Here is a 16,993-nt window from a genome sequence, read left to right as displayed (position 1 = left end):
GTGCTATAATCTGAAAAGCTTGACAGTACCCATTTAAACCTAATTTGGCATTTTATTTTTTGGAGCAATACTCGATTTATACAAATGTTCATCTGTGCTCTTAGATTGTTTAAAGCCTAACATTGAAACGAATATGATATCCCCAGTTTCACATCTTCCGGCAAATTAGATCTTGGAAGATGAACTAAGAATGCCTTATACTTGAACTCCACAATGGTAAACACTGAGGGCAATATCCTGCAGAGAGACACAAGGAAATATCTGAGACATCAGAAGCACAGAAACTGCATTACATCACATCCCGCTGTTACAGCATGCCAGGATACTTGTTAGAAGGAGAAGTGGCATGACCAAAAATTCATATGCAGGTTAAAGGTCTGCAGACAAACACACAGGAAACCGCACAGCTCATCAACTTAATCCGTGCAATGTCGATAGCTTCCTTACCAGCCCTCTTCTCCTGAGCACGGTCACAACAGCGTTTCCCCAGGCCCTCCTTCCACCGAGTCCCCTTGCTCTAAAGGTGCCTGCCTTTAGGACTGAACTTTGCTTTGTTGCATAAAACGGCTGCAGTTTTAGGTATAACCAGAGACTCCGGTTCCAGAAACAACTCATAACCTTACTGTGCATCTATCAGACTGTTATCTCTAGATTTCTATTTTCATGAAGGGAAACATTGTATTGTATCACATAAGAAAAGGTACTTTTTTGCCTCTGCGGCATTTTGCACCACACCATTTTCAGAAATTTTGTAAGCCGAAGGAACGTGACGATTCTAAGCACACTAGCAAAAAGGATCCCTTCCTTAATGTCTTCCTATGAGCTGTAATTCTTATGAGAATGTTAAAATACGCATGGAATACCTATAATGTCTTACAGGGTATTTCTCTGTTTCTGGTAAATTTATCCAGCTCTCCTAAAAGGCAGGGGAAGAGAGGGGAAAGGGACTTACCAAAAGATGTGGACACTGAAGATTGAATCAACAGAGCTATGACTATAAAGAGTTATCTGTATAGAACTATAACTATATGTAATCTAGATCTGAGGCCTGGTGTACTGTCCTTTATGGCACAAGAACATTTTCTTATGTGGTCTATAGAATAAAAAATTAAGCAGCAAGCACTAATGACTAGAGAAAAGCAGAATGCAAATGACTTTTTAAATATATGTAAATCCATCTTGCATCAGCATATTTGGGGAACCTTAGTTGTGGTTGCTTTCAAAGCATTCAATTTGCTTACAAATTACAATAGGTTAAATTATCCTAGCAGGTCTATGAAGTCTGCTATGCAACTCTGGAGTTTTTGAAGTATGTTACTACGTAAAGCAATAGCTGACTTTGGGTGTTGCCTCATTTTGCCACGCTGCAGAAATTCACTTGTATCTGACTCCTAACTGTTATCAGCCTGAGTAGCTACAAAAAACACTTCTACAACCTCAGCTGCAGGCCCTGGAGATGCAGCAAAAGTGAGTGTTAATTATATCTAACATACAAATTTTGCATACAGTGAACACAATTTTAGAAGTATTATCTTATCTTGTTAACTTACACACGCTACCATACAGATTTAAGCGTGAACAACTCACACTTCTATGTACGAAGTCTGACTCTGTCCTTCTTTAGGGCTTCACTGTCGAAGTCATCCTAAGAGCAGGTATCAGTAAAATTACTCACAGGAGTCCTATATCCCCCCCGCCCCAGATGGTAAGACCTGACCTAACAAGAACACACAGCTAGGTTATGAACCTAAAAGAGACTGAGCACCCACAATTCCCATCAACTTTGATGGGAATTGCAGTTAGTCAATATACTTTCCACATCAAGACTAATGTAGCCTTTAAGGAAGGAAAAATAATTGGGAAATACTGTCGGAGGATCAGCTTCATTGATGTATAAAGCTTTCTAATTTTGATTAAAAATGATTAGTGCATGGTACACACCCAGTCTGCAGTGGTACGTAACATGCAGTCTCATTTCTGAAGAACTACCACACACTAAAATTAATGAATGTGCTCTTCAGCAAACAGAAAACTCTGGAAGTGATTACTAACGGGAACTACACACAACTAACCATCCACGTCAACCTGTCTCTCATCACAGTAGTATCCTAAGCACCTCACATATCAGTAGCAAGAATTTTATGGCTAATGTTTTGTAAAATATTTAAAGGGACCAAAAAGGATATCTCCTTTCTCTGAGCAAAGCCAAATGATGGCAGGGAACTGTCAACGCTAACCATATTCCACAGTTTCTTACAGTCATCTTTCTTTCATACATAAGTTTAAGACACTTACTGTCATGAATTATAATTTTTTTGTTACTTCCATTGTGAAGAAAGAAATACTTAAAAAATCCCACAGCAGACAAAGTAAATACATGTATTTCTCATTAAATAAAATGATATATATGAATCTTSCTAAATTACAGACCAGAAAGAAGAGCTCAAATTAATTATGGCAAGTTACTTATGTACATTTATTTGTGAGTGCTAATTGGAAAAAAAATAATGTTTTGTTCGCAGTTGCTTCTGCTCATTTTGAACTTGGGCATTCCTCAGTTGTAAGCAAGTAAGACCTAGCAATTCACACTTAGGAGCAAAATATTTTTGTGATTAGAAAAACATAGTGTCTGCATATTTGGCATATATGTTCACCACATTCTCCTCAATAAATTAAACAAAACCACACAGACATAGTGAACACAACCTTTGGCTGAACTAGTTTTCAGAATATAAAATAACTAATTAATGCAAAAGAGGCTGCTGGAAAACTTAAGTACTTATTTAACACTAGAGCTGTTGAGAATGGACCACCACCACTGTTGTTCATAACATATTTTGAAAAAAAAAAATACCTATGAGCAAGATGCACTTGTTTACTGAAATATCAGTGAATCTGKTTCCTCTGCAGCCAGTGAGGACTGACCGCCGTGAACTTTAGTGGACAGCCACTGTACCTGGCACGAAGGAGGCTGAGGTCCTCAGTCAGTAACATAAGACTTCTAGAAAAGAGCGCTCATCGGCTCTGCAACGTGACAAGGCGCTAACTTCACTCCTCCTATAAAATTTAGGAAGGGGCCGCAGACGCAACGCGGGGCACCACCGCGGCCGCCCCCACGGGCGGGACGGACACCGAACCGCAGCGAACACGGGCGCGCTAGCACCCGCGCAGGCGTGAAGTCGCGCGGCCCCCGGCCCTGTGGCTACCCAGACAAATACGCGCAGGGCCCCCGGGAGCGCGGTGCGCCGGGGCGGCAGGTTGGGGCGCAGGGAGGCAGGGACGGGGGGGCGCGGGGAGGAGCCGCACGGCCGCGGCGCCGCCCGCGGGGCGCTGCGAGGGGGGACGCGGCCGCGGAGCCTCCGAGGTGCCCGCGGAAACTTGCGAGTCGGCGGCAAGTTGGGGCATCCCCGGTCCGGCTCTGCCCTCCCTCGGGCAGGAGCGAGCCCCGCCGCGCACCGAGCCCCGCCAGGCAGGCAGCCAGCCGCGGGGCAGTGGGGGCAGGGAGGTAGGGATCCCTTCCTCGCCTCGCTGGAAGCGCCAGCAGAGCGGGAAGTCCCCGGAAAGCAGGTCCTTGCCCCAGGTGGCCGGGTAGCAGGTGAGCCCCGGGCTGCCCTCACGCACCCGCCGCCAAAATAAAATAAAGCCGAGACAAAGTCACCATCTGGGGGAGGGGGTGGGGGAAGCTGTATCAGGCGTGGAAGTCACTTACCGGCTTTACAGGGATCCTTATAATCTATCGCCTCCGCTTTATCCTCCTCGGTGAAATCGTAAGTGTAGTCGTAATCGAGGCCAGAGCAGGAGGAAGGCTTCCCACAGAAAGTCCACCCAGCCAGCCACAGTGCCATTCTCCAGCAAAGCATTTTCATCCTCCCTCGGGCAGAGAGGTGGCGGAAGGGGTGCAGATGAATTAGGAGGACGGTTCAGCTGTCCACGCCGACTTGAAAAAGGAGGGTAAGGGATGGAGGAACCCCAGGGTTTTTTTGTTTGTTTGTTTGTTTTGTTTTTTTCCTTCTCCACCTAGAGGCTCCTCTGAGAGACTGTGCTCTCTAGGTAGCCCCAGCCAGACGGGTGCAACATAGAGAAAGGAGACTGAACGCCGCGGCCCCTCCTCGCCCCCACCCCCGCCACCTCGCAGGGGAGAAGTTGCCGGGTGTGTGGGTGGGCGCGGGGGTGGACTCAGGCCGGGAGATCCTGTCTGTCAGGGCGTCCCTTCGCCTCTGTCAAAGCCCAGCCAAACTTCCCGCGGGGGCGGCGGCGGCTGCTGCCCGCGCCCCGCTCCTCCGCGCCCGGCCCCGCTCCGCGCCCGCCTCCCGCCCGCCGCCGCCCCCGGTCCCGCTCCCGCTGCCGGAAGGTGGATCCGGGCTGCACATCAGCAAACTACCACGGGGAGAGGGGAAAAAGAAAGAAAGAAGGAAGGAAGGAAAGAAAGAAAACGGAGCGGGGGGGGGGGGCAATTCGCACTAGAGCAAACCGCGGAGCCCTGGTGATGGGGGGCAGCAGCTATGCTGGAGGGAGCAGAGAGAAGGTGTAAGGGCTCCCCCCCCCCCCCAACACTTACTCTAAGCTCTGGCCTTTTCCCCCCCAGCCCCCTTTAACTTACGAAAACCTTACAGGCAACTAACACACAGTCGTCAGCATCCTGCTTACTTATTCATACAGTCAGGGTCAGGATCCGGGCTGCTTCTGATCTGCTCCCTTGATAGTCTTATGGAAACACACGCGCATCCACTATATGCCTCTCTCTCCATATAGCTTTCTCTCTAGATAAGCAGTGCATGGCATTTAAACAACAAAAGAATCGAGATCAGATAAACAACACACAGATCAACTCTCGGCAGCCAAAGAGCTCGAGAGAATGGGTGATGAGGAGAAGGATGAGGAGAATTAACTGCAATTTAGGAGACGGGGAAATAAATCAGTGGCTGTGTATTTCTCCCGCTGCTGCGGCTGCTTTGCAGTGTTAGCCCCATGAGCTGACGGATGGGGGTTAAGGAGCGAGGGGGAGGGGGAAAGAGAAAAGTTTAAGCGTCCATAGTTTGTTTAAAACAGAGGAAGGCGATATAAAAGGTCCATAGCTCTCCAGAAGTTCAGCCAAGGAGCTGGGAACCGGTTCCAAAATGAAAGTAAGAACAAACAAACAAACAAAAACAATAAAATCAAGGCAAATGAAAAGTAAAATTGCAGCAGGCAGCAGCAACGCTGAGATCTTGCAGCCGGGCTTTGCTGTTCTCACGTGGATCCCCAGGAAAGTGGTGGAGGTTTATTTTCCAAGCGAAGTTTCCGCGGGAGCCACCGCCCCGCTCCGGGTATCCTACTTCGCACCGTTCCGCCTCAGCGCCGCGGCGCCCGGAGCTGCTGCGGGCTGCGCGGCGCCGGGTTTTGTTTTAAAGCCCGAGAACGGAACAACGCGCAAAGCTTCATTTCAGGCGATCAACCTGGAAGGAAGGGGGGGGGGGAGGAGGGGTGGAGACACGCGGTGCTGGAATAGAAGATCAAGCGAAAACAAAAATATATAGGTAGCGAAAGATCTCCCTCCCTCCTTCCCTGCCTGCCTGCCTCCTCCTCTCCCCCGAGACGGGCAGTTCCGATCCTGCAGAAACGCCTGAAACTGTTTCAGACCAAGGTGATACTTTCCCGTAGCAAACTCTACTCCTCCTCCTTTTACGAGTTTCCATGGAAAATGGCCATGGGGGGGGGGGGGGAGACAAGGGGTGGGTAGCTGGGAGTTTCTGCTGCTCCCATTTCGCTGGGGTGTCACATTTAACACGGACTTTTGAAAGGACTGGCTGCGCCTTTCTTTCACATCCGAGCCCTCGCAGATGCACTCCTTCCGCAGCACTTCCCGGTCGCCGTCCCCCCGTCGCAGGGGTGGAAATCCGGAGATAGTCCCTTCCCCCGGGTGTGCCAAGAGCGCGGCGAGAGCCGGCGCAGCTCCGCGCCCGCCGCCGGGCAGAAGCGCGGCGCAGCGCCCGCCCTGCGCGGCCCCTTCCCTTCCCTTCCCTGCGCGGCTGCGGACCGCCCCGGCTGCCCCGCCGGCGGGGGCGCAGTGAGCGGCGCTTATGCAAACCGCTGGCAGGCACGGCCTGTTATTACCGCTATAGCGTGGGTCTGAGCTGCTTTAAAAAAAAAGGGGGGGGGGGCGGTTAAGGGGAGACAAGGAGTATGCCGTCGCATCCAGTGCTCAGCTGCCCTAAAGTCGTTCTTTCTGCCTGTGTCTTCCTTAAAACGAATGGCTGGTGTTGCTATACACAAGTACTCCCAGCAGTTCGTACCATTAAAACTGTAAAGGTGGGTTAAAATGAGTTAATAGCTGGTTAATAACAGAGCATATTAAACAGTCTAGCTTCAAGTGAGGCCAGTGCTTTTGAAGCACCCAAGTGTTGTGCCTCCTTCCGTTTAGTGTCCAGGTTGCATCCGCATCACCCCCCACTCCATCATGTTGCTCCAAGAGTGGAAAGCCAAAGAATGAACAGCTGCAACTAAAAGCATGGCAGCAGCCTTCAGCAATAACAGTTCTCTACTGCAGCAGTTCAGTTTGCTGTGTGTCACAAGGCCTGCAAAGCACACCACATAACAGATCACAGAAAAGCCTGAGAAACTTATAGCCTTTTCCTTTCCCCTTCTCCATAATGCGATTTCCATCACCAACAACTCTAACCGCTTGGAACCAACACCAAGGAAGTTACCAGAAACCCTTCCTGTCAAACCATCAGAGCAGGGGCTGGGCTTGAATGACTGCCTTTACGTGTACAGCGTGATGGGCTGTGTGCATTAACCAACACACTCTGCTGAAAAAGCTGGTTTGATCCAGTCAGAAACATAGCTTCTGTTATTTGCAAGGTCTACAAATTAGATATTTAATCTTACAGTATCCTTACTTGCTCATTGCACATGTTGAATCCCAAGATGGTCATCAAGCAGAACAGATTTTGTTATTCTGTTACTTCAGTCTTGTTTCATATAGATATTCCACATACACCTTTCTAAAGGTGTAATTTTTTTTCCTGCAGCTATGCACCTCAACAGAAAGAAGAGATGTTATCCTCAACCTAACAAACGTACATGTCTGTCAATAAGTAATACAGACTTTGCTGATTGCATTACAGCCACAGAAGAATGCACAATGTGTGACCCTAAACATGCCAGTCTCCCCAGTGAGATGATTATTAGACAGTTTCTCTCTCTCTCTCTCTCTTCAGCAGGAGATTAACTTTCCCGGCAAGGTACGTGCTGACATCACCCTTAGCCTCCAGCTGACAATCTGCCCCCAACCCCAGCATCATCATCAGCATCAGAGCAGCACCAACTGCTAGCAGGCTTGAGGACAGCTGGCCTTGCAGAGCCCTGACTCACACAGGAAACAAACTCAAAAACACTAGATGGGAATGATGCATAAGTCTGTGCACATAAGCGCTGTAACAAGTAAATGTGTGCATAGGTCAGGGTAAAAACTGTTTGCTGCTTGTAATCCAGAGCAACTACACATTAAAATTGCTGCTTAGAATAAGTATTGCAGATCTGCAGAAACTGTTCTGCATTGCTTAGGTACTAATATTCCCAGTCACATTAGTAAAAACCTTTCCTCATTAACAGATTTTTTTCTTCCTGGTAGCTAAATAAATCGGTTGCAATGGGTTCCCCCCCAACAAACTTTTCCCAAGTAACCTTTTAAATATTCAATCTAGCTTCTTTCATGCTGCAAAATTTTAAAACATTTTAAATAGAAAATATTTTTTTCTTATCACACATTCCTGTCTACCATTCCAAAAAGCTCACAACTCTGATAATCCATCTGACAACACAGTCAATCAAAAATCCATCCTACAGCCGTTTCCAAAGAAACCAACACATAGCCAGAAAGACAGACTGCTTAAGCTGGAAGGAAACCAAAGGAACACAACAACAACCAGCTCCAAGCATTTTCCCTTTTCCTTTAAATTTCCTCATTTTGAGGTATAGTATGGGGACACAGATAAAGGAAAATGCAGTTATGTGAAAAAGCAAGTGGTGGTATTTTTTTTTTTTTTTAAACAGAAAGCTGGAGGCTTTTCGGCTTTTCCCACACAACAAGAAGTTAAAAGTATGCAAGAAATACACAATCACAGAACTAAAAAAATGCATTTGAAAACATCACTGCTCACACCTCCTCCTCGTTCTTTGGCTGTCTCCTGCTTAGGTCTCAGTCTTGTGTGGAGTTTTAGGTGGGTGGACACAATGGGCTTATTCATAAACATCAGGTTAAGTGCATGCCTAAGGCTTTGAAGGCTCAAGACCATGATGGCAAGCTCCTCGGGACAGGGACTTGGGGGATTTTTCCAGAGGTTAACACAGTGGAGTTCAGTGGGAGCTGATTACCTTCCTACTTTAATCTCCTGAAAGCCTCATTCCTTGTCTGTAAGGTACCTAGAACATTTCTGAAGCAAATAAAAGTATATTTAAGGAGTTCTTGATTCCCCACATTGTTATTCATTAGGGAAGTACTGAAGCTGAAACTACGTTGTGGCAAATAGTCTGTCTACAGTAACAGACAAACAGGCATATATGTAATCTTAGATATATACTGAGCAAACAATATAAATTAAACTTTTGAGGTCTAAAGTCAAGTAATCATGATCTTAAAAGCAATGAGCTTACCTGTGAAACCTTAAGTTTCTCCATTCTCCCCCACATCTACCCAATATTTTATGAAACAGTTGTTCATTGTATGTTCACATACTAATTTGTTTTTCCTACAGATTTCTGTGCTTAATTAACAAGAAACTCTTCAATATTAAGTTTTCTATTTTTCAAAAGCATGGCCCATACTTTATTCATTACACATTCATTCAGATCCTACTCTGAATAGAGCTGATTTCCTCATGGGCTTTTTAATGAAACTTATTGCTACAGCATTCATGTGCTTCAAAACTATTAGTTTAGTTTCATAATACACCCCTAAGATGAGATATTGTGAGAGGATATGAATATTGCACATGGAAAACCATTCTAGATTGCCTGGTTTAATACACTGTAGACCTGTGAGGACTGTGCATAAAGAGGATGGGGCTAGATTCTTCTCTGTGGTGCCCAGCAACAGGACATGAGGCAAACTGAAACACAGGCAGTTCTGTCTGAACATGAGGAAAAACTTCTTCACTGTGAGGGTGACAGAGCACTGGAACAGGTTGCTCAGAGAGGTTGTGGAGTCTTTCTCTGGAGATGCTCAAAACCTGCTTGGACACGATCCCATGCAACATGCTCTAGGTGACCCTGCTTGAGCAGAGGGGTTGGACTAGATGATCTCCAGAGGTCCCTTCCAACCTCAACCTTTCTGTGATTCTGTGACTTGGCATTATAGAAAGCATTAATTCTTCAAGGCCTGGTTTGCACTGGTTTCAGCTGCAGTAATTTTGCTCACTGAGTATCCAGTACAACTTCTAATCAAACCCTGAAGTTTAGACATCTGAATATGAGAAGCAAATAATTAGTAAGAAGCATAATATAAAAGCCTGAAATAGCTTTATAAAGGAACTCTGTTGCACAGGCAAGGGGCAAGACTCAAATCTTCAAGTCATTCAGCTCTCTGAAAAATTAAACCTCCATTTCTCTTCCTATATTTCCTTTTCTTCAACACTTCTTTCAATTTCTAGAATAAATGTGACTGGACTCCTGCCAATGACAGCCGCCATCATTAATGACACCCACATAATTCACATACTGGTATAAATCTTCTGCTCCTCCATGCAGTATCTGCTCTTAAACTAACAGCATAACTGTTTGCAATGGTAGGTAGCCCTGTGTTTGGACCAGCAGTGGAAAAGGTCCAAGTCTCTTCATCACTGGATACATATTGCTGACAGAAGAGGGACAGTGAATCTTGGGTCCCTATCCAACCTCTAGGAGAAGGTATTTTTTAATAGCATAGTCCCATCTGCTTGTTTTCCATGTCCTTATTTTGCCTTATCTTGGTTTGTTCTTTCTAACCTGTCCTTCTCTTCACTCTCAGCTCTTCAACCTAGTTTTTTTTCTTGTCTAGCTAAAAGCTAGTCTCAGAGCCTCATCCCCATTCCAGCCATCCCAGTTGCACCCTTCCTTAATCTCATTCTGAGACTCTTCACTCAGGCACTCCCAGATCCACCTTCAGCTGTGTAATTTTTTTTTGTTTTCACTCCCTTTGTCCAACTAATCCTTTTATTAAGCCTTCTCATCTGATTTAACTTTCTGTTAGACTTCCTCCACTGTTCTTTACTCCAGATATACACCCAAGGTTGGTCTTGCTCCTTGACCGTATTTCCCAATTACGGAGTGATCTGAACTGTTTGCTCCTACATCTCTGCCCCAGCAGTTACAAGTCTTTGTCTGCAACCCTCCATCTCTTTCCTTCCAGTTACTTCTCAGGCCCAATTTCCTTATACAACCATTTCATTTTCCCAAAACACAGCCACTATTCCTACTGCTGATTTCTCCTAATCACTACCCACCTTACTGTTTCAGAAGCTCTATGCCAACTTTACCATCCTGCAAGATCAGTTCTTCCCTGTCTATTCAAAGTGGGCAGCCTCCCCCTCCCTGTCCCGTAGGGACTATAAGGTGCACTGAGCGCACAAAAGTATCACTTCTCCTCAGTGAAGTTCCAGATCTGAGCAAGGCACAGTTCAAAATGGATCACAAAATGTTGCTGCAGATGAAACACTCCAGTAAGGTTGCTGCTAAAACTTCATGATTTTTATATAAGACTCTTTTTCAAGGTTGATTGTGGCAATGTTCAAGTTCATAGTAACTTTAAAAGGAAAAAAAGGACACATTCCTGGATATAAGGGCCAACATCCTCCCTCTCTCTTTTCCACTCAAGTTTCCTACAGACTGAGCACACCAAAGCCCTTCCAAAAAACCACTGCTATAATTTTAATTAACAGCAAATCCATGTCTTTCTAGTTTCATTTTCAAGTATCTGGAAAATTTAAGCTAATGTTCTAAAATAAGGGTTAAAGAACAAGAAAGAAAAACTAAAAATTAGCTTGCAGCAGATACCCATCATGGAAAAATTCATACCAAATGCTTACAATTAGGCAAAGGTATATAAGTAACTTAAAACAGTATCTAGCAATGGACGATGTCGGAGAATCTTAATAGATACCCTACCAGGCTCCATTTATAATGTTAAATGAGTTATCCTCTATTTTTAATACTTTAAGAATTGCAAAAGAGCAGCATAAAACTACATTGAGGATAAATGCTTGCATTAAAACGAGCAAACAACAACAAAAGCAGTGGAGCAATACTTAAATTAGAAACTGCTCTGTTTGCTCAGCATCTCCAATCCTCAACAGGCAATAAATCAATTTGCAATAGCCGTGGACAGCTATTTAAACAGAGGGCCAGAAGAGCTTAATTGTTAAAGAAATGTTCAAAGTTAGAAGGTTCAGTATATGAGGTCATATTAAGTATTCACTTGTCTGAAACCAGCTGCATTCTAAGTATGAGGAGCAATCCTGCCCTCCTCTTAAAAAACGTCTGTGAGCTCTGAGCTTAGATTGTACTTCAGAAGAGAAGCACAGACTGCCAGATGAAAACCTGACATCTGAACATTTGCCATTTTTATTTAGTTTAGTTTGCTTTATTATCTAACATGTAATACAGCAAAACAATTGTTTGTTTTGAGATGTGTAGTTTATTTTTTACAAGTTGGTAAAGCATTCAGGATTCAATTCTCAACTTTGTAAGAGACTGCTCCTTGTCAAAGTCTACAGAGAACTTGCATTCAACTTGCACAGGATCAAAACAGGATCACTTATCAGTGATCATTCTAGACATTGATAGCTGGTGAACATAGTTTGGGGGAATCATGCATGTAAGCATAGCAAACTATAATAATATTGATCTTCTCCCCTTATAAACCTTACTGTAKTCTTTAAAAATATTTATTTTTATTGCTAGATATATTAAATTCTGTAGTATGTTTTAAATTATAATTCTACTTCAATTAATAATCACTTCCTTATTCTAAAAATGCTATTACTAGGACTGAGTGCCAAACAGTCTTTTTATTAAATTTGAACTGAACATTTAATTGGCATTTAATTTTATTATGTATGCATGATATGTCACCTTCAAACAAGTATTAAAAATAATCCAAAGTAGTCCCTGAAATCTTAGTAACATCAAGAAAAAAGCCAGCCTCACATTTGTTCTCATTTCTGTCTATAAATTACTAAAAGCATATGCTTAATGCAGGCTCTATTAGCTACAAAATACAAAGCCCCAAATATTTTCTTCAAACAAATGCAATGCTAGCCACACTGAGACTTGTGATTGTTTCAACTGATATTAATTCCAGATCTTTTTCAATCTAAGACACCTCTGCAATCTTTATTTACAAGGAGTAAAACCAAGAGGTGTAATACCTTTGACGTTACTGAGGGTTTGAGGTTTTGTTTAATGAGTTGAGATGACATTCTAGCAGGCAAAGAGTGGTTTACTGCTTTGATGAAAAAACATACTTTTGAGAATACCAATGGAAAATGATTAAAAGTCTGTTCACCATCTATAAACAAAGATTGTTATTAAACTGACTAGTAGATATACAGGGTTAATCCTATCCCCTGGTATTCAGCATACTGTCACATAGCTGGAAGTCAGTGGCTGATTTTTGACAGAAGAAAGCCTTTAATTAGCCTGATCTTAAGTGAACGCTGAGCATTTTGATCTTCCATTCATTCGTAGATGAAGCAGCTCAGCACTTGCAGAACAGGATTCACTGTTTTGAGCAGTGTGCTGCTCTGATGACAAAATCTCTATTTTAGTTTATCTCATAGTTTAGCACTTACGATAACCTCTTTGGAGGTTACAGCAGACAACATATAATGCTCTAAGAATGGAGGTAAGGAATCAAAGTAAATAGAGGAACTGTGCTGCAATTGGGTTTTCTAAATAGATACAATGTATTCTTTTAACTCCAGATCACCAAAAATAAATAGGACATATCACCAACCCCCAGAAGAATGGCAATTGTCTTACAGAAAGCAGTAAGAAACCATGACACAAGCACTATTTATGACCACAATATTGTGCTATAGTGATTAGCCTCATGTTATTTGCAGTAATATTTACTTAGATTCTCTACATGGCAGGGATAATTTTGGAGAGAGCTAGATAATTTGAACACAACTAAATTATTTGCACTATTCTTATTAATCCTCCTTTGCTACAATAGACCTTTTTCCCAGGCTGTGCAGCATAAGCTTCCTTTAAAAGATACCAATACACCATACAGCAATAATTAATAACCTCTGGAGGATTCAGGCATTATATTGCAGCTCAAAGATGGATGCTCTTTCATTCACCAAAGGATAGTTTTGGGCAGCCAYCAATCAATATTTGATGCAAATAATACATATTTTACAGTAATAATTACGCATATATATGTAGACAACACAATCTGAGCTTAACTTGCAGCCATTTTCATTCTTCATGGAGTTTTCCTTCAGAACAGTTACAGAACTAAGCCCGTTTTTAACTCCCCTACAAAGCTATACAAATTGCAATACTGGAGACAAAGATGACCGACTACAGATGATTACTGCCAACTGTGTGTGTACACACATGCATACATACACATACACAGTATAAATGACCCAAACCAAAGCCCGAGATCAAAACACTTCCAAAACTCAGCCAAAGTATGGAATGACTATTTTACATAAAACTTCCATCCTTCTAAGGAGCCAAACTGAAAACATATATTCATAGAGCAAAGGTAAAGGTGAGAGGTCCCAGGCGTCATTGATACATGAGCACTTCTGTACTGTATATGAAACAGGGTCTGGTCTCGCTGTGAAGGCAGTGTAGATTTGCTCTCTGCATGTGCAGCAAATCTGAAGACTCAGATTTAGTATACATGCTCCAGGCATCTAGCTTTCGGTTTCCTGTTCTCTGGCAGGGCTGTCTTTTTTGGAGTAGGAGCTGAAGCCTTTGCCCTGTGAATACAGAATTAAAACAGCATTGCACATCTGAATGTCTCAGTATCCGTGGGTATGGAATACAAGAATCAGAGCACGCATTGATACTTGTGTTTGGTATTATGTAGAACTGTCACAACAATTAAGAGGATTTTTTTTTTTTTAATACATGACTGTGAGCATATTTTGTGTGTTAAAATTTCCTGTACTTTCCAACCACTAAAAAAAATCCCCTTAGTCTACCATAAGCCAACTTGTATCTGTGTGGATACTGTTTTTCAACAGTAAGTGATATGAATTGCCGGTAGCAGCCTGCAGCACAAACATTGCAGGTAAATGGAACAAGACATCTCATCAAAATCTTTGTACTAAAAAAGAAAATCTGTAACAAACGTTTTGCAGAGGTTGCACCAAATACTAACAGTGAAAACAGTCAAATCTTCCTGATTTTAAGAGGTAACTCTACTGACATGATGGCTCAAGACTTCTAAATGATTCAAGTTGTCTTCAATTTGTGAAAATATCTTCTACTACTGTTTCCCCTTCCCAAGCCTATTTTTTCCTCTCTGTATATAAATACAGAGATGTATAAATACATATTTATATCAATATGCTGGAAAATTATTTTTGCTTACCTCTCCTTAGTAATCGACACTGTCCACTCTTTTATTCTGATCTTTATAAGAAATGATTATTTCAATTGATGCTGAATGCCAAACTATACTTACTGAATACAGTTTTTGATACTTGCATATTTCAGTTAGCTCAGAATAAGGCTGCTTGAGATACTTGAAGTGATTTCCCTTGTCTGCTCTAAATTCCCTCTACTTTAGTGAACAGATCATTTGCCAATGGTCTCTATCAATGAATTTGGATCTTGTTTCATTATAGCTTGTTCCATTTCCTTCTGTAATTTCTATCCTTACCATCGCCACTGTAGCAGAATATGTTTGTTTGGGATAATAAAGGCATGGGAACCTACATGAAGTTTCATTTAAGAGGAGCAGCAAGCTAAATGAGAAAGCTCTCTTGAAACCTAACCAGTGATAATATTTTAATAGCAGAACTTTCACAAGAAAAATTGTTAATGTAATCCTTCAGATAGTGTAGGGATAATTACGTTAATCAGATAATTTGCTAGAGCAGTGCTGACACACCAGTAGCAGCTCCAGGAGTAACTTCACTGTAGAAGAAGAAACTGGCATTTGTGAATAAAATTTATTCATTTCCAACAGTGAGAATTTAATGAGCATGACATAGAAAATAGTGTCTGGCCAAATCATCAGTTAATACCCAGATTAAATTCAGCAACAAAATGTACCAGCATTAGGCCTTTCTTGGGGCATACCTGCCACAATATATTTGATAATAACTGGTTGCTGTCTTCTTCCCAGACTTAAGCCCTGTATTCTGAACAAATCTCATTTCCACGAGAACCCAGGGCCACCAAGACAGAGGGCAGCATATGGCCTTAATGTCTTGCAATTTGCATGTTTTTCCCAAGGATTAACCTTCAGCTCACGAGTGATGCCATTGAAGCTCATTTGCAGAGAGGTTTGGCATCCTTGTCCTTGCTAGCAGATTTTGATTTTTTGACATCCTGCGACCCCTAGTGAGAGCCAAAGGCTGTCAACGGCAGCCGGCTCGGCCCCTCTGGCTCTGGGCGCCCCGGTCCAGGAGCTGGCAAGCACATACAGGCTCTTGCAAGGCGTTGACCATTTCCAGGTCACAGGCAAAACATACCTTTAGGGATTTCCCTCTCCCCACATTAAGTATCTGAAAGGCTACTGTAGAAGCATATTAATATGCTGCCTCTATTAGTATTAAAACTAGTAGTATTAAAATGCACCGGTTATATTGCAACTTCATGAAAAGCTACTGTTTGTGTAAACCCTTGCCACAAGAGAAGGAAAGGCAAGAGAACATCTGTCTTCTACATACTATAAAAAATGAAGACCTGAAATTGCAGGTTATGCTTCAGTGAGCTTTTCTACTTAGCTGTGTGTATGCAGAATTCAAGGCCTATGCTTTTGCAAAAAATGATAATCTTTATTATGGAAATATTTGTGTGCTTGATGGTGTTAGGAAAACATGGGCGAGAAATTTGTCTCACAGCATTGAAAATTGCAGGCTAAGCTCTTCTACTATTGTAATCATGCTCAGGTCCACCAAATCAATAGGGTTTAGAACAATACTTTTGTTCCAAACAGGTACATGAATTAAAAGCTTTGCCTGAAAATGTAAACATGCAAAAATAGAAGAGGAAAGGGCATTTCTTATCTTGCTTCAATTCTCTTGATTCATTTTAACTTGATATTCCTATTTGTATGTAAAATTACTTTATGCACTTGGGCATAGTATACACACATATACTTTTAGGGTCACAGTTTTACTGTGAAAGGGACAAGACTGCTCTCTTCATTTCTACAATTTATTAGCAACAACAAGAAACACCCAACAGTCTACCTAGTGCTAAAATAAGGTAAACATGCCTGGATTTTAATACTGGTATTGTCTCATATAGAAATGAAAATATTTGTTAACTAGTCAAAATAGTTCACTGTTTTGATGGAAAGATCTTTATGAACTGACTAGTAAAGCATTGTTATCTTCCAGGTGATAGATTCTAGGATACGAAATGTACCTGATATTCAAAAGACACCTCTGAATATCTTGTGGTATGTTGGGTTCCAAAGTAGTAGTAATGGTCTAAAATGAAGGCTTTTTATTCAGCCTTTTACATCAAAACAATTATGACTTGCCTCTAATGGGTAGCATTTCCTTCTGATTTGTAGTCTATATGGTAAAAAACACTAAACTCAGAAGCTAGCTTTCCAGTCACTCGCTCTTCCCAGTTTCCATTCTCTTATAACTGAGTTGGGTCCAAGCCATACTTGGACTCAAAACTAAATATTCAAAGACCTTCAAGAGTTAGGGTTTGGAAACCTACTCTTAAATTATTTGGGAGTTGAAATTCTCCTAGATGTTTGCATTATGGGGATATGGATAACATATTGGACAAGCACACAACTACAATCTCCCATTTTCCAAAGCTT

General features: G+C 42.5%; 1 protein-coding gene across 1 annotated transcript in view; it reads right to left on the bottom strand.

Annotated features, from left to right (window-relative positions):
* Positions 1 to 3,956, bottom strand: part of TLL1 (tolloid like 1) — a 141,092-nt gene extending 137,136 nt beyond the window's left edge. Inside the window, exon 1 of the mRNA XM_026065406.1 lies at positions 3,710 to 3,956. Within this exon, the coding sequence (XP_025921191.1) occupies positions 3,710 to 3,866 (157 nt within the window). The 5' untranslated portion in view covers positions 3,867 to 3,956. The remainder of the gene's footprint in view (positions 1 to 3,709) is intronic.
* Positions 3,957 to 16,993: the final 13,037 nt, after the last annotated feature.

The sequence above is a fragment of the Apteryx rowi genome, unplaced genomic scaffold, assembly GCF_003343035.1.
Source record: "Apteryx rowi isolate R43461 unplaced genomic scaffold, aptRow1 scaffold_227, whole genome shotgun sequence".
NCBI lineage: Eukaryota > Metazoa > Chordata > Aves > Apterygiformes > Apterygidae > Apteryx > Apteryx rowi.
The sequence above is the reverse complement of the archived record's forward strand: the minus strand, read 5'-3'. Positions and strand labels throughout refer to the sequence as shown.